General features: G+C 46.8%; 1 protein-coding gene across 12 annotated transcripts in view; it reads left to right on the plus strand.

Annotated features, from left to right (window-relative positions):
• The window catches only part of WDR37 (WD repeat domain 37), a 77,333-nt gene extending 56,595 nt beyond the window's left edge, over positions 1-20,738 (plus strand). For 9 of the 12 annotated variants that reach the window (XM_054436877.2, XM_054436875.2, XM_063669492.1 and 6 more), the window contains 3 exons: positions 12,698-12,832; positions 13,370-13,484; positions 17,805-20,738. In XM_054436877.2, coding sequence (XP_054292852.1) covers positions 12,698-12,832; positions 13,370-13,484; positions 17,805-17,936 — 382 coding nt within the window. In that variant the 3' untranslated portion in view covers positions 17,937-20,738. The remainder of the gene's footprint in view (positions 1-12,697; positions 12,833-13,369; positions 13,485-17,804) is intronic. The other 3 variants (XM_063669495.1, XM_063669494.1, XM_063669496.1) reach the window with 1 other exon arrangement.
• The last annotated feature ends 272 nt before the right edge of the window (positions 20,739-21,010 follow it).

The following is a 21,010-nucleotide window of genomic DNA, read 5'->3' on the forward strand; positions in this document are numbered from 1 at the left end:
GTGCGTCCGCGCCGCCGCACACTTGGGTGAGGGCCTCAGTGCGGGTTTAGTTCCTGAGATGTGTGTCCGCGCCACAGCACACCTGGGTGAGGGCTTCAGTGCGGGTTTAGTTCCTAAGATGTGCATCCGCGCCGGCAGAAGTGCGGGTTTAGTTCCTGAGATGTGCGTCCGCGCCACCGCACACCTGGGTGAGGGCTTCAGTGCGAGTTTAGTTCCTGAGATGTGCTTCCGCGCCACGGCAGAAGTGCGGGTTTAGTTCCTGAGATGTGCGGGTTTAGTTCCTGAGATGTGCATCTGTGCTACAGCACACCTGGGTGAGGGCCCCAGTGCGAGTTTAGTTCCTGAGATGTGTGTCCGCGCCACAGCACACCTGGGCGAGGGCCCCAGTGCGAGTTTAGTTCCTGAGATGTGCATCTGTGCCACCGCACACCTGGGCGAGGGCCTCAGTGCGGGTTTAGTTCCTGAGATGTGCATCTGTGCCACCGCACACCTGGGCGAGGGCTTCAGTGCGGGTTTAGTTCCTGAGATGTGCGTCCGCGCCACCGCACACCTGGGCGAGGGCTTCAGTGCGGGTTTAGTTCCTGAGATGTGCGTCCGCGCCACCGCACACCTGGGTGAGGGCTTCAGTGCGGGTTTAGTTCCTGAGATGTGCGTCCGCGCCACAGCACACCTGGGTGAGGGCCCACGTGCGGCTTTAGTTCTTGACTAAGAGGTGCATCCGCGCCACAGCAGAAGTGCGGGCTTAGTTCCTGAGATGTGCATCCGAGCCACAGTACACCTGGGTGACTACCAGAGTGCGGGTTTAGGTCCTGAGATGTGCATCGGCGCCACAGCACACCTGGGTGAGGTCCGGGGTGCGAGTTTAGTTCCTAAGAGGAATGGCCAGGTTGTGTGTGTGTTTTTAGTTTGATCACTTGTCTGGGACGTTCTGAACATGACTTGTAAGAGCACACCCTGGGTCTCCTGCCTTCCCTGCCACCATGTCATTCTGAGGGATCCTCTGCTCCAGGGGCTTCTCTGCAGTGGCCACGGCATTGCCAAGGACATCCGTAAGCCTCCGATGCGTGTCCAGTGTGTTAGCGCCCAGACCCATGGGGCCTGGCACCCTGATAGGTGGGAATGTTCGCCCAGGGCCTGGCCTGAGGCCTGCAGGACTATCTGCTCATCCAGGAAGTAGCTCTGTCGGTTTTCCAGGGTGATCCTGATTTCTTTTCACTAGTTCTTTCCGTGAGCATTGAAAGCAAAAGTCAGACACGTGTTCTTAGAAGTTTGCTGTTCTTGTTGATGTAGGCTGGAAAGTTATATGCAGGGTGTTTTTAGTGATATCCCTTAAACAGAGGCAGTATTTCTTCAACATATGTGACTAAAAATACCCGTTGTCACGTAATTTATATTAACATGATGTGGAATGTGCTTTTCAAAGTTTTATCTTAGGGCGTATTTTCACTTGTAGCAACTAAGCATAAATTCTTTAGTATAGTATATTAGAATCTAATGTTTTTTATAATGTAAATAATTAACTGTCTTGTTAAGGTGAATTGCTGTATATTGGGTTTTCTTAAGGCAAGAAGTAGCTCTAAAGGCTTAAGGGTAACTGGCCCAGTTTTGTGATCCAGTTTTCAGGAGAGATTTTTCCCCACTTTCATTTTTTTCTTGCTGTAATCCCCATACTTTTACTTGCATTCTGTACCTTTTTGAAAGACTGGAATTTGAGTTCCAGCGCTTCACTGTAAGAAAGAAAAGCGTAGCGAAATGGGTCCCCTGAAACGTGTGGTCATTACCTTTGCTGGATGGGGATGGAGCTCTGTGCTGTGAGCTGCGGAAGGCTTTGATCCTACGTGTTTAGAAGGACCAGTCGCCTTTTCCTTTTGATGTGTCTTATTTCTTTTCACTCTGTGTTATGGCATCTCTGTATTATAGCAGGAATTTTACCATGATAGTACTTAGTTGGCGTAACTGTGTGGCTGTTTTTATTTGACTGTTTGTTAGTGACCCAGCGTGTACTGATTTATATGAAAAGCAATTTTAGATACTTCATATAGCAGAAATGTGAAGTTGTAGTATGTGTTGTTCTTAGAAATAATAAAAAGGCTTAATTTGAAAATTTCAGTGTGTCACAGGAATTCAGCTGTTGGTAGCTATTTCTCTCTCTCTCTCTTTTTTTTTTTTTTTTTTTTTTTTGAGACAGATCCTCGCTCTGTTGCCCAGCCTGGAGTGCAGTGGCGCAATCTCGGCTCACTGCAACCTCCACCTCCTGAGTTGAAGCGATTCCCCTGCCTCAGCCTCCCGAGTAGCTGGGACTACAGGCACGTGCCTTGGTGGCTATTTCTTATACCTTGTTTGATTGCACTCCGTAGATTGATGTTTTTTACAAATGAAGGTCTGTGGAGCCCAGCCCTGGCCGAGCAGGTCTGTTGGTGCCAGTTTTCCAACAGCACGTGCTCACTTCCTGCCTCTCTCTCACATTTTGGCCATTCTCACAATATTTCTTACTTTTTCGTTGTGATTATATGAGGGTGGTCAGTGACTTTTGCTGTAACTGTTATAATTGGTTTTGAGGCCCTGGGAACCTTGCCCATAGAAGACAGTGAACTTAGTCGATAAATCGTTGTGTGTTCCGACTGCCCCACTAACTGGCCATTCCTTCGTCTCTCATCTTCTCCTAAGGCCTCTGACTCCCTGAGTGAGACACAACACTATTGAAATTAGGTCAGTTAACATCCCTATAGCAGCCTCTCAGTGTTGAAATGAAGAGTTGCCTGTCCCTCACTTGAAAGCTGGAAATGACGAAGCTTAGTGAGGAAGATGTGTCGAAGGCAGAGAGGCTGAAAGCTGGGCATCCTGCACCCGACAGCCAGGTTCTGAATGCAAAGGAAAAGTTCTGGAAGGAAAGTAAAACTGCTACTCCAGTGAACACACGAATGATAAGAACACAATCCTAATCCTGATATGAAGGAAGTTTGAGTGGTCTGGATTGATTAAACCAGCCACAACATTCCCTTTAGCCAAAGCCTAATCCAGAGCAGGGCCCTGACTCGTCAATTCTGTGAGGGCTTAGAGAGGTGAGGGAGCTGCGGAAGAAAAGCTGGAAGCTGGCAGAGGTTGGTTTATGAGGTTTAAGGAAGGAAGCCGTCTCCATAACATGAGAGTGCAAGGTGAAGCAGCAAGTGCTGATGGAGAAGCTGCAGCAGGTTCTCCAGAAGATCCAGCTGAGATCATCAATGAAGATGACTGTGTTTAATAACAGATTTTCAGTGTAGACAAAACAGCCTTCTGTTAAAGAAGATGCCATCTAGAACTTTCCTAGCTAGAGAAGAGAAGTCACTGCCTGGCTTTAAAGGACAGACTGATGCTCTTGTGAGGGGCTAGTACAGCTGGTGACTTATAGTTGAAGCCAGTGCCCATTTACCATTCTGAAAATCCTGGGGCCCTTAAGAATGATGTGAAACCTACTCTGCCTGTGCTCTATAAATGGATCACCAAAGGCTGGATGAGAGCACATCTGTTTACACCATGGTTTCTGAATATTTTAAGCCTATTGTTGAGGCTACTGCTCAGGAAAAAAGTTTTTTTTCAAAATTGTCCTGCTTATTGACAGTGCACCTAAGGGCTCTGACGGAGATGTACAAGGAGATGAATGGTGTTTTCATGCCTGGTAACACAACCCCCATTCTGCAGCCCATGGTTCAAGGAGTCATTTTGACTTTCGAGTCTTATTATTTAAAAAATACACTTCATAAGGCTATAGCTGCCATAGATAGTGATTCCTCTGATGGACCTTGGCAACGTCAATTGAGCACCTTCTGGAAAGGATTTATCATTCTGGTCGCCATTCAGAACACTCGTGATTCATGGGAGAAGGTCAAAATGTCACAGGAATTTGAGAGACATTGAGGGGTTCAAGGCTTCAATGGAGAAAGTCACTGCAGGTGTGGTGGAAACAGGAAGATAACTAGGATTAGAAGTGGATCCTGAAGATGGGACTGAATTGCTACAATCTCATGATAAACTTGAATGGACGAGGAACTGCTTCTTATGGATGAGCAAAGAAAGTGGTTTCTTGAGTGGGAATGTACTCTTGGTGAAGATGCTGTGACCATTGTTTAAATGACAGCAAAGGATTTTGAATATTCCATAAACTTCAGTGGTAAAGCAGTGGTAGGATTTGAGAGGACTGACTCCAGTTTTGAAGTTCAATTGTGGGTAAAAATTGCCTTTTTTTTTTTTTTGAGATGGGAGTCTCACCCTGTTGCCTAGGCTATAGCGCAGTGGTGCTATCTTGGCTCACTGCAGCCTCCACCTCCCAGGTTCGAACGATTCTTCTGCCTCAGCCTCCCAAGTAGCTGGGATTACAGGCACCTGCCACCATGCCTGGCTAATTTTTACATTTTTAGTAGAGACAGGGTTTCATCATGTTGGCCAAGCTGGTCTCAAACTGCTAACCTCAAATGATCCACCTGCCTTGGCCTCCCAAAGTGCTGGGATTACAGGCATGAGCCACCATGCCTGGCCCCAGTAAAATGCTTTTAAACAGCATCACATGCGGTAGGGAAATCTTTTGTAAAAGGAGGAATCAATTGCTATAGCAGACTCCATTGCTGTCCTATTTTAAGAAATTGCCCCAGCCTTCAGCAGCCACCACCCTGATCAGTCAGCAGCCATCAGCATCGAGGCAGGACCCTCCACCAGCAAAAAGATTATGACTCACCAAAGGCTCAGATGACTGTTAGTGTTTTTTAGTGGTAAAACTTATCTTACTTAAGAAATGCACATTGCGTTTTTAGTGGTAATGTGGTTGCTCACTTAACAGACTACAGGATGGTGTGGCTATGGCTTCTGTATGCACCGGAAAACCAGACAGCTCTTGTGATCCGCCGTACTGCAATCTTCACCTCACAGCGTGGTCTGGAATGAACGGAACCCGCAGAAGCTCCGAGATTGCCTGTGTTTGTCCTAACCACCAGGAGCTGCAGCTGGAAGTCAGTGCTTTTCACTTGAACTAAGTTCTTTTCCGTTCGCGTGTTTTTCACCCGGCAGTGTCATTCCATAAGCCTGGCCCTCTCCTGGCTGCTGCATTCCCTTGCACACACCCAGGGGGCTGAACCCACACGCAGGCCATTCCAGCGTCGGCCCTCACTGTGCAGACCGTGGGTGAATAGATGTGCCTGCAAGAGGCTTTTGCTGTCATGACATTTGCCTGTTTAGATCTCAGCCTCAGCCCTCAGACCCACCTCAGCACACCCCAGTCCCGTAGAGTTTTTCTCCCCTCCCCATCTCCCTTTTTTGTTTGTTTTTTTTATTGTTGTTATTTTGGTTGCTATAAAAAGGAGCTGACAGGCAAGGCGTCACTGGCCATTAAGCCTCCTCTGTGGGTGGCGGGTGGCTCTGCCTTGTGCCGGGCTGGCAGTGTTTGCAATGCGGATAAACTTCAGCATTGAAAAAAATAGGAGATCATCTCAACATGGATGCAATATTTGAGGATGCAAAGTTTTTTTGTTTTCTTCCTTTTTAATTCTTTACAAACGATTTTAACTTTATTCCCAAAATGTGGTCTTTGGTGCTTTTTCTAAAGAAAACAAAACACACATCTAACCAAACAAAATTTTAAAAAATCAGTTGAGAAATTATAATGATCACTTTGAAGTGATGACATGTTTGTGTGCTTTTATTTCCAAACACCTGGGAGAGAGATTTGGTACTAAACACTGAGTTCTAGATTGTGTGCTCAGAAAGGTAAACACAGTTTTGCACCTTGTGTCATGGTGTTAACAGTTTTCTTTATGCTTTTAAAGGGAAAAGATATTTGGAAATTGACATTTTGAACTGGATGATGGGGTGGTCTTGGGTGTTTCCTGTGTATTAGTTAGTGAATGTTTTGTCTTGTGACCACAGAAACTGCCAAGGAGACGTTAGCAGATACAGTGCGCAGCTGGGCACACCTAGGCCCAGTGGTTCTTTCTGTGCAAAGGAGAATCCTTGTCTCTTACCAGCAGAGCAGCACTGGCCGTGCCACCACCTGCAGAGCTGCCGTTCCATCCGCCCCTCTCAGTGTCCTGTGCTATGAACCTAACAGTAACTTCCTGAGCCAGTCCCTTGTTGATGCATGTTTTTAAATTTTTATTGGTTTATTTTTTTGAGACAGGGCCTCACCCTCTCACCTAGGCTAGACTGCAGTGGCATGATCATGGCTCCTGGGCTCAAGTGATCCTCCCACCTCACCCTCCTGAGTAGCAGGGACTACAGGGCTGTGCCACCACTCCCTGCTAATGTTTGTATTTTTTGTAGAGACGGAGTCTCACCATGTTGCTTAGGCTGCTCTCGAAATCTTGGCCTCAAGTGATCCTCTTGCCTCAGCCTCCAAAGTGCTGGGATTACAGGCATGACCCACTGAGCCTGGCTGCCTGTTGATGCGTTTTAAAGTTGCTTCCAAGTTAGAATATTGTTTTTAAAAGTGAGAAGAGATTTAGTGTATCTCTGTTTTACCCTTTTAAAGTTCCTCATTTAAGAAGGGCTACTCAGGAACTCATAAATAAGGACTTAAGGAAATGATTGCGTTTGAATTGCTTTACTCGACAGCTTTGTTTCGGCCTGTCAGATTCTGTCACTTTTCTTTGAGATGACTGTAAGACAGCTATCAGGCTATTGACACATACTCAAAACTTCCTAACTGTGAGGTACTTCAGGACAGACTCCAGAGACAGGTGGGGGTGTCTGAGTCCACAAGTCAGCAGAAACCAGCATGATACGCAGAGCGGGCAGCGTGGGGGAGGGGTGGCTGCCTAAAGCGTCAGCTGACGTTTGGAAAAGATGGTGGTGACCATGCTGTGTGCGTGGCCACTGCAGAGCCAGGGCCCGGGTGGCATGTGAGCCTCTTATCAGCATCTGCACTGCGTGCACTCAGCCACCCTCAGCCAGCTCTGCCTGAAGTGCCTGCACACATCTGAGCCGCGTGCACTCAGCCACCCTCAGCCAGCCCTGCTTGAAGTCCCTGCACACATCTGTGCTGCATGCACTCAGCCACCCTCAGCCAGCTCTGCCTGAAGTCCCTGCACGCTTCTGAGCTGCAGGGTTTCTGGTGCTCAGCAGCAGAGCAGAGAAACACTTCATTTAACACCGTCTTTGGAGAGCACGATGTTCCACAGAAGCGATTTCTCCAATGATCCCTCAAGAACCAACACTTTGTAAAAAAAGACTATTTCGTGTGTGTGTGTAAGAGAGGGACATACCAGCGCTTTAGGAGTGTGCACGCACTGCCACGCTGCCTCCCTGCCCTGATAGCCCCGCAGCCTGGGCGTTACTGTTTGTCTCTGTTGTGTGTTTTGTTTCAGCTTCTCTGGAAGTCAGTTGTTGCTTTTTGCCATTTTTGGTGCTGGTTTCTAATGCTGTTTCTCACTCAATCCCACTGATTTCTCTTACTTACTTCTCCTGAACATTCTAAAACTGATACGTAGAAATGAAAATGAACCCTGAATAAAAGACTAAGGGCCATTCCTATGAAGAAAAAACATGAGTGCATGGGCATTAGGAATTTCTTCTACATACCAGAAAGCCATGCTGCAAAACAAGTTAAGAGCATATATTTGGAAAATACATCTGTATAGGCTCCTGCAGATGCAGTAGTTGTAAGAAACGGTCTCTGTCCTTAGTAGCCTTGACATTCTAGCATGATAAGATCAGTACACGAGACAGAGCAGAGCAAGAGAACACAGAGCTGAGTGCTGTTACTGAGTCCAGGCAGCACAGGTCAGTGCTTCTGTAATGGGTCTTCTTTCTTTGTGTCATAGCCAAGGTGAAGCTCTTCAGCTAGCAGAAGAGTGTTCTCACTGTGCCCCCATAGCTCATGGACTTGATCTTTAGAATCTTATTTTTGGCCGGGTGAGGTGGTCAGGTTATACTGAACTAAATGTTTTCTTTGAATAGTCTGTGGAAAGGTTCTTACTAACTCAGTTAGTCAAATCTTAGGGAGGCTTTAGCACAGTCTGAAGTCACTTTAGAAGCCCTTCTCTGTGGGCCGTGGTAAACACAGATATTGCAGAGGCTTCTTGTAGCTTTGCTGTGGTGCCTGTTGGCAGCACTTCCAGGCCTTAGGGTGCTGTTGTGCGCCTAACACTGCTGACCTTATAATATTATAAGTGGCCAGTCACTTGCCCCCTTCGCTGGGAGGAGGGAGGTGTCACTGGAGTGACTTTACCTCCTCCTCTGCTGCACACTGTCTCACGAGGAGTGGGTCCTGCACACAGCCAGTGCTTAATAAATATTTGTTGCATGAACAGTTCTGTAGTGCAGCCCTTATCAGTGACTTAATTGGGAAATCTCTCATTATTTCTGCCGAGAGGGGTTTGGGGAGTAGCATGGCCCCATGAGACTATTGAGGTAGAACTATGCATTAGGAGAACTGACTTCTCCAGGGAACAATTGAATTTGAAATTCTGAAAAAGAATCACATGTGATACATACTTGATTTTTGCTTTGATTGATTTTTATCTTAAGGGTCCACTTTTTTGGGCGGTAGCCATCAAGGAGTATTTAGAAATGTGTCTTATTTGAATGTGACTTTTCCGTTTCTTGGTCAGTCCTCTGAGTTCGTCAAATGAATGCTTGTGTGAGTTCTTGAATTCCAAAAGGCGTGGGTGATGAGAAAGGCCGGGATGGAGCTTCGGAGACCCCGAGTGTGCATTTGGGCTGCCTGGCTGTGAAGAGAAGACCTGATTAATGTGTTAGGAGTTGGATTTCATGCAGATAGCTTGGAAATTGCAGGAAGGGCTCTGATGACTCCGAACACAATGTAGCTACCCCACGTCTTCCCTTGCGCTGTGAAGCGCCGTCTCCGAGGGGCACCCGGGGGTCCTGGCTGGCTTGTTGGGGTGTCCTTTGGTTACTTAGGGCACTGTTTTAAAGTCAGGACTGTTGGCGACACAGGTGTTGTACTTTTATATCAGCGCTGTAATAGAACAGTTGACCCGCCAAAGTAATAAAGTAATAAAGCCACAGTGGTGCCTGTTTCACAGCTGTTCATTTTTAAAGATCTGTTCTCGGTACCTTGACTGAGAAGCCTGGGTTCCAAGGAAGGGGCTGCCGTCCAGAGGCCTCCCCCTCACGCACCCTTGCTCTCTGTGGACACACAGGCGTGCTCCTCAGATGTAAACACATTACCTTGAGGAAGCTGCGTTTTAAAAATAGGAAAGGAAACGATCGTCAGTGTTTGATGTCGTGCCGGAAAAGCACTCCCATCAGCGCTTTGTGGCCCAGTGTTTTCCACATGGTGTCTTCTTTTCCTTAGCAGTGAAATTTCGGCAGATTGTTATGCAGAAGTGGTTCTGTGTCTCTGTGTGACTGGGAGACAGCTGTTCGTCCTAATGAGGATGCCAGCTTCGCGGCGTTTCCGCTGATGGAGACCCGCGGAGGGAGCGGAATGTTCCAGACCAGGCAGTGGTGTGCGGCGAGGAGGTGCTGCACTGTCAGCTGGAGGAGCACGCTCGGCTGCCCCACACGACAAGATAAATGAGTTTGCCGGAGTTTGGCAGCATTGGAACCATTTCCAGTGCACGGCCGTGCGCGCCAGCCTCCCCGTGGGACCTGTGGGCTGAGGGTGCCTTGGAAACTGCTGCCTCTTTGCCAGTTCTTTTTTCTTTTGATGTCCGACAATACTTGTCAGGATTGTGATTTATTAAAAACCTAATGTCTTTTAGCGTTTCATTAACATGGAGTTAGGCGATCTTTTGTTGAGCCTTTTTTCCTATTAATTTAGCAGAATGTTCACTGAAACTTAACTTGGCCAAACCTCCTGAAGACTCCAGTTCAAAGAGAAGTTGGGGGCACCTCTCCTCTCGCTCTTCCAGGCTCTCCCAGCAGCCGGAGTCCTCTAAGCCTCATTGTAACCTTCTCACTGAAGCGTGGCGGCGTCTGATTTATAGTCAAGCCCTCACGTTGTTCTTTATTTTTTTAGATGAAGACTCTGGAGGAGTTACTGGGTTGATTTTGCAGTCTCTCTTCTCTGCCCATGCTGCTCTCGTAACCCGTGCTGCTCTCGTTACCCGGGCTGGGCGTTTGCTTGTGTCCTGCCCCGTGTGATGCCGTGGTTTCCAGTCGGGCAGTTTCCCCCCAGGAGACAGTGTTTGTTGTCACCCCTGGGGAGGGGTCTGCTCTAGTTTCTAATGTGCCTGGGCAGGGCGGCTGCTACATCCACAGGCCAGGATGCTGCACCACAGGGAAGGGCCCCGACCAGACATCAGGTCCTAGCGGGGGAATAAGTGTCAGCAAATGTGCACCACAGCTGTGGGCACCACGACCAGGCCTTTGAGAAGGCAGATGTGAAAACGGTTGCCGCCACATCATCCCGACTGTGTTCCGGGGCCTCGGTGTCGGAGCGTGTTGCCAGGTGTTGTTGACACACCTTGATTCTCAGTAGCTTTGCTGTACTTTGATGTTATATTTTTAAAAACCTTGTCTTAATGCAGTGGAACTTAGACTTAATTAGAACTCAGCTGGTGTCCACTAAATGAGGAGGATTTTCATAAATGGGCTTGGTGACTGGATGGTGTTTCTCTTATCCAGGGCTGCATAGAGCATGAAATCCCATGTCACGGTACAGCTTCAGTGGCTGGGACAACTGGTATTTAACTGGACTCCAGAGTTCCAAGCGATTTTGATGGACCAGATCTCGGTGAGGGTAGATGTGGAAACCAAGCTTTTGGTCCACGTTAAATTAGTGATTTGTGATGACCAGAGGACACTTCCTTCATGGATAGGTGGAAATTCACGTGCTTATCATCTCGTAGGTATCTCAGCCGCTTCAGTGAGGGGTGAGGCGGGTTTTGAGCCCCTGTACAGAGTGACCCCAGTTTTTGTGCCCTGGGAGACAGTGTAGGGGTCAAGCCTGTGTCTCTCTGAGAAGGCACTGCCCCTGCGTCTCAGGATCTGCCCACTCTGCCCTGAAGTCAGACCATGTCTTTTCTGGGTGGGCCACTCATGCCCAGTCGCATGGCGAGCATGGGGACCCACCCCAGCCCTGAGCCAGGCAGGACACGCAGCCCCCTGGCCGTTGCTGAAGACAGCGGTGGATCATGCCTGGATTGTGTGCCCTTAGCTCACAGGGAAAGTAAGGTTTTTATCACATTCTTTTTACTGAACTTTGCCAGTGAGCAAAGAGGTGATTCAATTTTCTTCTTCAAATGTCATTTTATTATTTGAGTTCTAAATACCTTCTGGCAAGTGCCAGAGACTTTCCTTTGATCACTGGTTAAGGTAGTCACCCCAGCCACTGCCAGCACGGCCTCAGCTGGTGAGGACATGGTTTCCTCTGCAGATTTTGCCTGCGTTTCTTCAGTGATTCTCAGTGCAATTCAAGTGATAACATCCTTTGTTTATATGTTTAATCCAATTTTACCATTAGTAAGAGTATTTAATATACTTAGCACCATGTCAAACACTTTTTTTTACATTTCAAAAGAGAAGTTTATGAAAGAGTTTAACATAAACTGATGAAACCTTTCTTCCCCCTCTCTTCTTGTTTTTATGGTACTTTTCATCTTTAGGGCGTGGGTCTTCCATCTTAGCCATTTCAGGGCCTCTTCGGTTCCTCGAGCCTCTCCCTGAGGGCCACATATTTCAACACATTTGAATTAAAAAGAAAACTATTAATTATTATTTTGGATTTATAGAAGCAGTTCTAAGAGTGGTTGTGATGTTGAATTTTTCTCCTCAAACTTTTTAAGATAGAGATTGTGGTTAAATATACATAATATGAAACTTACTATTTTAGCTGTTTTGATGTGTGTATTTCAGTGGCATTAAATCAATTCACATTGTTGTACAACCACCAGCACTATTTCCTGTGCTTTTTCATTATCTCAAATGGAAACTCTGCACTTGTGAAACTATTCATGCCCATCCCCCAGACCCCGAGAACCTCTGTTCTACTTCCTGTGTCTATTAATTTGCCTAGTCCAGGGATCTTAGATGAGGGGGATTCTTGAAAGTTCATTCATGTCATAGCATGTGTTAGAGTTCCTTTTTTACGACTGAATAATATTCCATTGTGTGTACACGCCGCATTAAATCCATCTGCTGATGGACATGTGGGTTGTTTGCACCTCTTTGGCCGTTGTCAGTAATGCTACTGTGAACGCTGGTGTGTGGGGCTTCTTGGCTGTTTGTATCTCTTCTTTGGGAAGATGTTGATCCAAGTCCTTTGTCCGTGTTTGAATTGTTGAGTTGTCAGAGTGTTTTTCTCTAACTCCTGTGTTATGATTACATTGATTGAGAGTTGTTGTTGGAATGAATTTCTTTTAAATTCCTTTAAATTCTCTGCTATAGACCAAGATATGTTATGATTACATTGATTGACAGTTGTTGTTGGAATGGATTTTTTAAATTCTCTGCCATAGACCCAGATGTGTAGACATTTGGGCGTGTTCTGTCCAACCCTACTTTCTGTAACCTCTTTGCGTTCCGTTGCCTGGAGATGTGGAATAGAGTAGAATGGACTGTGTGTTTCTAATCCACTGGGAAGAAATCAGTTGTCCTTTTCTTGCACTGGTGGAGAGGCTTTGGGAGACGGTAGCAGTTTGTAGGGGAGAGAGCTGTGAGTTTGCGCTTCTCCGACCTCCTTCCCACCCACTTAGTCAGGGTTGTGTGTGGGGTGTGGTGTCGCGTCCTGCACCTGCTGTTGCATCTGACTCTGTGCCTTTGCTCGTAGCACTGTGACTTCTGCCGTGTTCACCGTGGGAGACAACGTGGTTTCAGGCAGCGATGACCGCACGGTGAAAGTCTGGGACTTGAAAAATATGAGATCCCCCATTGCAACTATTCGCACGGACTCTGCCATTAACAGGTAAAGTCAAACTGTTGGTTAAGTAAGTGGCTTAGTTTGATGGGAAAGGGTTGATTGTGATTTCATGTTTTATTCATGGAGGTTTAATTGATAGAACCCCGGGAACAATGGTTTAGGCTCCTTTGTCCTCTAATGCAGTTTCAGTATTCCATGAAAACTTAAACTAACTTAGCCTAAAACCAGGTTGGATCAGTGAGATTTGTAAGAATGAGAATGACCCGTTTGTGGCAGATATGCAGGGCTTCTCTTGACTTCTTGTGAGGATTGGTCTTGTGTCTGGGTGGGTCTGGTTCTACCATTGAGCAGTGTGTGTGTGTGTGTATTGTGTGTATGTGCATGGGGTCTGTGTGATCTTGTAGCTACGTGTGAGTAACTTGGTCTCTTTTGAATACCGTAAGCAGGTGGTCCACACAGTGTGTTCATGTAGTCGGCCTTGAAGTGTGAATAATACGGAACCTCCTGCTTCATTGTCTGTCACCTCAAAAACTTACAGTGTCACTGTTTCGTGCACAACCCACTTTTACTTCTTCTTTGCAGGATCAATGTATGTGTTGGCCAAAAAATCATAGCCCTCCCCCATGACAACCGACAAGTGAGACTGTTTGATATGTCAGGAGTGCGCCTGGCGCGGCTTCCCCGGAGCAGCCGACAGGTAACAGCATGGTCGGTGTGCATACGCAGGGCATGGTGGAGGAGGACGGGTAGAGATATTTTACATTCTCATTTTCTTACTAAGTCTTTGCATGCTAAGTTTTCCTTGGAAATGCTTGAGCTGTATTTAGAGTTCATAAAATTTAAAATTGAAGAAGTAGAGTTGTACACCCAAGTTATTCCACACCTACTTCAGTGTTTTTTTTTTTTTTTTTTTTTTTTTTTTTGCTGTTGAGATGGAGTTTTGCTCTTGTTGCCCAGGCTGGAGTGCAGTGGCATGATCTCACGGCAACCTCTGTCTCCCGGGTTCAAGCAATCCTTCTGCCTCAGCCTCAGCCTCCCGAGTAGCTGAGATTACAGGCATGCGCCACCACGCCTGGCTAATTTTGTTAGTCAGGCTGGTTAGTTGGTCAGGCTGGTCTTGAACTCCTGACCTCAGGTGATCTGCCCTCCTCGGCCTCCCAAAGTGCTAGGATTACAGGCGTGAGCCACCGCACCCAGCCCAGTGTTCTTAATACCATGATCGGTTTTTAAGTTTAAAAATAAAGAAAACATGCAGTTCCTCTGTTTCACAGCCACGCTGAACGAGCTCTTTGGTGCACGTGTTAGTGGTGGTGGCTCTCTAGGGAAGCAGTCGTAGATGTCTGCAGTTGTGTCTGTGCAGATCGGAAGTGTTGAGTGGGCATTGTGGCCAGGCAGAAGCTGGGTTGGTTGTAGGCTGTGGGGGTCTTTAAGGTGGGACCTCTTCCACCTCCAGCCAGAAAAACACGTTTCTATGGCAGGCTGTTGCAACAGGAAGAAATCTATTTAAATGTTAGTTTCTTGTTAGTGAAGGGTTGTTCCTTGCTAACTTCGGAAGACGGTGGAGGGAGTTTCTCGCTATGTGCTGTTCAGCCCACCCGTCCTGGTTGTCTGGAAGGCACAAAGAGAATCGAGACTCCACGGCACCCGCACAGATGCAGAGGCCCAGGGGGCCTGGGGGCCAGTGTTCAGATTTCCTGGCGACTCTGATGTGCTCTGCAGTCGGGCCTCACTGTAATGTGGGTGGCGTTTGCTGTTGGCTCTCCCCCGGGAGGTCACAGGGGCAGCTGCTCTGCACAGAAGCTCCCTGTGGTCAGCGGCTGGTCGTGGTGGCTCACGCCTGTAATCATAGTACTTTGGGAGGCCGAGGCGGGCAGATCACGAGGTTATGAGATAGAGACCATCCTGACTAACAGGGTGAAACCCTGTCTCTACTAAAAATACAAAAAAATTAGCCAGGCGTGGTGGCGGGCACCTGTAGTCCCAGCTACTCAGGAGGCTGAGGCAGGAGAATAGCGTGAACCCGGGAGGCGGAGGTTGCAGTGAGCTGAGATCGCACCACTGCACTCCAGCCTGGGCGACAGAGAGAGACTCCGTCTCAAAAAAAAAAAGAAACTCCCTGTGGTTGAGGCAGCGTCTCCCCAGCCTTGTGCGTAATGGTGCCCCCCCCACAGAGGATCCCTCTTTCCTGTCTTCTTTTGATTTTGTTGGAGTACTGTCTGGATACCTGTGTGAGTAAATGGATTTGTTCCCGAGGCCTCCTGTGGCTGCACAGGGCCACATGCCTGCCGGCAGCTCGGGTGGCCCCCTCAGTGCCTCAGTGCCTCTGTGTCTCCTCCTGTGGACACCAGCTCATGGCTCGTGGGCTGCAGCTGCTCTGCACGGGGTGTGAGCCTCAGAAACTGCAGGCAGGCCGGGTGGTCAGGGAGGCACGTGCGAAAGTGGGGGTTCTCTCAGAGCAGCAACACCTTTTCTTCAAGTGGCACAGACTTTCTGGAAATGAGCTTCCCTGAGACCAGGTGTCTCTTCAGTCCCCTTCCTGGCATGAGAGTGCACTGTTTGAAGTTAATTATTGAGTTTTTACTCCTCGATACACATCAAAATAGTGGAGTAGAAAAATTTCATGAAATTAGAGTAACTAAAATATGCTTCACAACCCCTAACACAGCCATAAATTGCTTGTCCTGGGGAAGCTTTTCATGTTTTGTTAACAGCTGAGTATCACTCGTGTCCTCTCAGCTGCATCTTACACACAGTAGAATGTTCTCTTTTCAGCGTGCCTGTGTGGATTGTAAAATTTCTGTGCAACATGTAAAATTTGCATTTTGAAGCACAAATTTATGAGAACTATTTGTTTATGACTGTGAACTATGACTTTATTACTTTGAGAGTATTTTCCCTCAGAAAAACGGAATTCTGAATGGTTCTTCTTGGCCCTAATTCTGTGTAGACAGTTTTATTTTCAGTTATCTGTGAACATTCAACTTTGTTGATGTTGTAGGATTCTGTTGTGCCTGGGTTTATTCCCTCCTAAAGTGGTATGTGAAATAGATTTATTTTTAAGATTAATGAATGTGATTTAACTTTATTTAGAACTTGTAGCACCTCTTCAGATAAATAAATGTGGTTTTCAGTGTCACAGAACCCTGCTGGAAATCACTGACTTATACTGTTCTTACTTCTTCAGCTGACCGACTTGAAAAAGAGAAAACAAAACACTTATTTGAGCCTTTAAGTAGTGGAGTGAAAGGGACTGATTGAAAATATTTCCCTGTAGTGTTGGAGTAGGTGTCACTTCCCAGTGTGAGTTTTGGGAAAGTGAGCTTGGTGGAGAGTCAGGAGGTCCGAGGTCAGGGTTCCTGTGAAGAGCAGGCTCATTGGACGCGAGGGTCCCTGCACGAGGGTCTCTGTGATGTGGAGGCTCACGGGGCACGAGGGTCCCTATGAAGTGGGGGCTCACGGGGCACGAGGGTACATGCATGAGGGTCTCTGTGACGTGGAGGCTCACGGGGCGCGAGGGTCCCTGCATGAGGGTCTCTGTGAAGTGGAGGCTCACGGAGTGTGAGGGTCCCTGTGACGTGGAGGCTTACGGGGCTCAAGGATCCTCGTGAAGTGGAGGCCCACGGGGCCCCGTGCTGAGCGTCCTGGAGCACATCACGTGCACTGGGGCTCATGACGGCATGGCGCATCTTCAGGGTGCATCTGCTTCCTGGGTGGCGATGCTGTGGGCACATGAGAGATGGAAATCCCATGGGAGCTCTACCGGAGGTGAAAGCCTGCCTGGCTTTCTTCTGGAAGCTCTTTGTCTTTGGCACTTCTGCAGCGAATGCCTTGAGTTTCACTGTGAAGAGCTCTTGCCCACAGCCTTGGTTTTACCTCCAGTTAGTGGATGTATTGCTGCTTCCTTTTTTGTGCCTTTTGTAACCCTTTGTTATGTGGTCTTTCTTAAAATCATTTTATTTTTCTGGCCTTTTGTGGATCTCTCTCCAGATGTATAAATAGCTATTGTGGTTCTCTCTCCAGATCTATAAATAGCATATTTATAGGTGAATATTTTGCAGGAAAATTTTATGCCATTCTTTGAGTGTTTCTTAATCTGTCAGCTTCACTTAATACTGACTCACTCTTGTACCTGATGCTGTAACAGCAACGTATGAGAGCTGTTGTGTAATTTAGAAAATGCAGATGGGTGCTAAGGCACTGCTTACAGATATTCTAAATGTTGGCTAAGAGCCTGCATCTGCTACGTACATATACACCGATATGCTATTGCTCTGTCACATATTTTGCAGTAACTTTTCCAACATGCTGATATTTAACTGGAATTGCTGAAGATGGCAGGAATCTACCTAAAAGGCCATTTATTTATCCTTGTTTTATATGACACCAAATGTATTTTTCTAGTTCTTTTATTACTGAAGTCAATTATTTGTTAAAATGCAATTTGAAGTCTTTGAGTGAATATCATTTAATTTACCCCTAAATATCTCCTAGCTTCATTTATTCAAAAGTTTCACATTGATCATTTATTTATTATTTTGTCTGACCTGTAATCTTACTCATTTTCTTAAAGAAGGACTCATACAGTGCTTTTGGGGCAGGTTCCACCAACCCTTGTGCTCACTGGTGTCTTGGCGTCACTCATCCTGGCCTGGCTGCCCGTCCTGGCGGCTCTGCCGTGCTCGGCGGTCCATGCTTGGTGTTCCATGCTCGGTGGTCCTGCTCAGTGGTCTGTGCTCGGCGGTCCATGTTCTATGGTCCATGGGGTGCTCGGTGGTCCGTGCTCGGCGGCGGTTGGTGCTCGGCAGTCCGTGATCTGTGGTCCATGCACAGCGGTCCGTGATCTGTGGTCCATGCTTGGTGGTCCGTGCTCGGCGATCCGTGGGACTAATCCTGCACACCATGTTGTTTTCCTGTTACTTTTGTACTTTGAGTGATGTGGTTATTCATTTCACTGAGGTCTGATAAATCTTACTTTCGGGAATAATGCACTGATTTTGGTTTGTTTGATCATCCCTAGGGCCACAGGAGAATGGTGTGCTGCTCGGCATGGAGCGAAGACCACCCCGTGTGCAATCTGTTCACCTGTGGGTTTGACCGGCAAGCCATTGGTTGGAACATCAACATCCCTGCATTGCTACAAGAAAAATAAGGACACCGGCAGTCCTTAGTTTCACTGTTTGCCAGCACAGACCTTTGATGGGTGCAGGCTTTTCTGCGTATTAATCAGCCATTTTTGTGAGAGTTTGACCCTGGGAAGGGTGCTTTGTATATGTTCTTTTCATATAGTGCCCAGCTTGCATGAAATGTACAGAGAAATGTGTGGTCGTATTTTTTACTTTTGTCTTGTATATATATGTATATTGGGTCCTCTGGGCAGTAGAGGCGAAGCTCACCTCCCATGTAGCACATGAAATGCTTGTGAGTTGTTGACATTGGACAGGTGACTAGTAGGGCATTACATTTGTGTGAATTAAATGTGAACTTCTGTATTACGTTGTGGCATCGGCAGTCCTGCGTTCCCTGGAGTAACTGTACGTATCTGCCTGTGCTGGGAAGACTGTGGGGCTGCCTGTGTTGGCTGGCGACCAGCAGGATCGCTCCAGGATTTTGTGTTTACCTCGCGTGAAGTTCAGCACGTGCTGTTGTGTAGTCAGCTTCCACTCTAATTTCTGTTACAGTTCTGCAAAGGTAACCTGGAGTTTAGAAGTTAAAAAAAAGCATGGGACGTTGGATTTGCACCATTTGGAGTTTCTTTAGGAAAGAAAAGTTTTCTGCTTTTTTATAGAAAATCATTTCAATCTCCCGAGGTCTCATGCTAGCAAATTTTGAAATAGGATTCTAATCACCGATTTCAAATATTAAGCAAAATGTAAAGCACTTTAATTTATAGCTATGGTTATAAACAGGTTTTAGATGTTTCAAATGACTTGTCCACTGAATGTGACTTGACCTTGATAAGAGGCCCTGCCGCCTGTACACAGAGCCCAGTTAATTCTCTGCACCTCGGTTGTGTGCTTCCGAATGGGCTCACTCCCGTGGTGGTGTTTGAGAGCCAACAACACTACCTCAGAGACGGGTCTTTGGGAAACTTTGGGTCTCACTGTTGCCTGGCTGGAGCACTTTGGTTTATAGCTGGAATACTGAGTTCAGTTCAGAAGGCAGGAAAGACAGTCACACCGACGTGTCCTGAAGGTGTAGGCTCTCCACTTAGGCGCACAAGCTGACGGCCGCAGCCAGCAGGCCCCGGTGATGAGACACTTCCAGGTCCTGTGGTGGGGACGCCTCTCAGTGCCAGTCCTGCCACTGCTGAGGGAGCCTGGTGTTCTTGCCTTCTTGGAAATTACTGCTCACCTGGTATGTTAATGTTTCTTGCTGAGTTACAGTTTTGATAAAGAGGCTCTCATTTCCTGCGTCTTGTATTTTCAATACGTCCACCTGGAGGCTCACCACTTGGAGAGACACAGGAAGGTAATATTTACAGCTGTCACGTGACATCCCCAGGTCTTTGTGTTTTGCCCTGTTTTACAGTGAGGTAGGAGGGAACCCATCTGGGGACTGGTAGATGCAGGTGCAGTAGGACGTGGGACTTTTGGACCCGTCCTTTGGTGCAGCTCACCAGGGATGAGAGGCACCTCCCTACTTGGGCCTTCAGGAGCTGGTCCAAGGGGCTTCGAATCTAAGTCATCCAGAATGACTCTGAAATGACTGACAGCCCCGGGCCCAAGAAAAACCGATAACCACCTCAGATGGATCTGACGTGGCTAAGGGACAAACAGCAAATATTTCAGTCATTTTGATTTTACAAATAAAAAATGTGTTTTTGTCCAACATTATTTCCTGACTGCACTGTTCTGAGAACGGAGTCCACCTGGTCCCTCTGGTTGATTAGAATCTCAGGTTTCAGCTCCTGCTGTCCTGAGCGAACTTGCCTGATGCAGGGCTGTGCTGTGTCCAGATGTTGCTGGGGCCTCACTTTTTCTCTTGGCTGGAGGTCCAATTGCCAGAGCCTCCCACACTGCACATGCGAAGGTCTGAGCCCAGGGCAGCTTCCAGGGCCACTGCACAGGCCACCTGCTTGGGTCCCTCGGAGTTTAGTTTGAAAGTCTGGGTGTCTTAGGATGATGGTTAGGAACATTGAAAAATGGCTGCAAATAGCCAAATCAAACTTAAGAACAAGATCTCTGCCAGATTAAACATTTTTGAAGCTTTTAAAAATCAATATTCCTAGTGGCCATTGAGTTCCAGGCACACTGGTGCCCTTTACTGCCACAGCTGCTCACCTTCTCTGGCAAACTGGAGGGACCTCAGAAACTGGACTCCTACATGTCCTTGGGGGCGCAGCCCTGTGGTGCTCAGGCAGAGCTCTCAGGAGCCGGGGCACCTTGCTGTTCGCTGCTGTGTCGTCTTCTAATGTGAGCTCATCCACTGCTGCTGCAGCGTGGTAATCAGGAGTCACAGACAAGATCGGGGATGGTGTGTGTGTGTGCGTGTGCACGTGTGTGTGGCTAAATTAAGTCATACTGTCAACCACATGTGATCTCGTCTGAAACAGTGTTTGGAAGTGGGAACAGTTTTGTCCTGTATGCTGATGTGTCCAGAATTTCATTTAATGATAGACGGAAAATGTGTGGTTACTGAAAAGTGTGTATCGATACAGAATTTCATAAGAGCCATGCTGTTGGGCAAAGCAACTCTTTTTCAACCACTGCTCATCAGTTTCTGTAGAGACAAAAACTCTGTACATATTTTGGAATCTGAAGAATCCTATGTAAATCATTTGTTACTTAAATCTGTGAAAAACATGTTTCTTTGGAGGAAAATGTATGCATTTATAAGTGTTCTGTGGAATCAGTTTTTATTGTATCAATATAATTGTCTCTAAGTGTTGAGTGTCTTCATTGCAATATGAAATTCATTAAAATGTCCATGTTCCGTAATTACTATTATAAAAGCTTTGTGTTATTGGGAGTCTTATTATTTTTATAGTTTTTCATGTTTTGCTTTGGTGAAACATTGTGAATGACTATATAAACATCACGATGACCTAGAAATTGAACAAATATAATATTGGTCACTCGAAAAATTTTTAGACTTAAAAAGTCAATTGTGTTTTCTGTCTATCTCTTATGCTAACATTAAACAATACATAATTATGTTGCTTCATCCCTCATCAGGACCCCGAAAACTTCCAAAAGGGTTAACAGTTTGACATAATTTTTCGTA

Source organism: Pongo pygmaeus, chromosome 8 (assembly GCF_028885625.2).
Source record: "Pongo pygmaeus isolate AG05252 chromosome 8, NHGRI_mPonPyg2-v2.0_pri, whole genome shotgun sequence".
NCBI classification, from domain to species: Eukaryota; Metazoa; Chordata; class Mammalia; order Primates; family Hominidae; genus Pongo; species Pongo pygmaeus.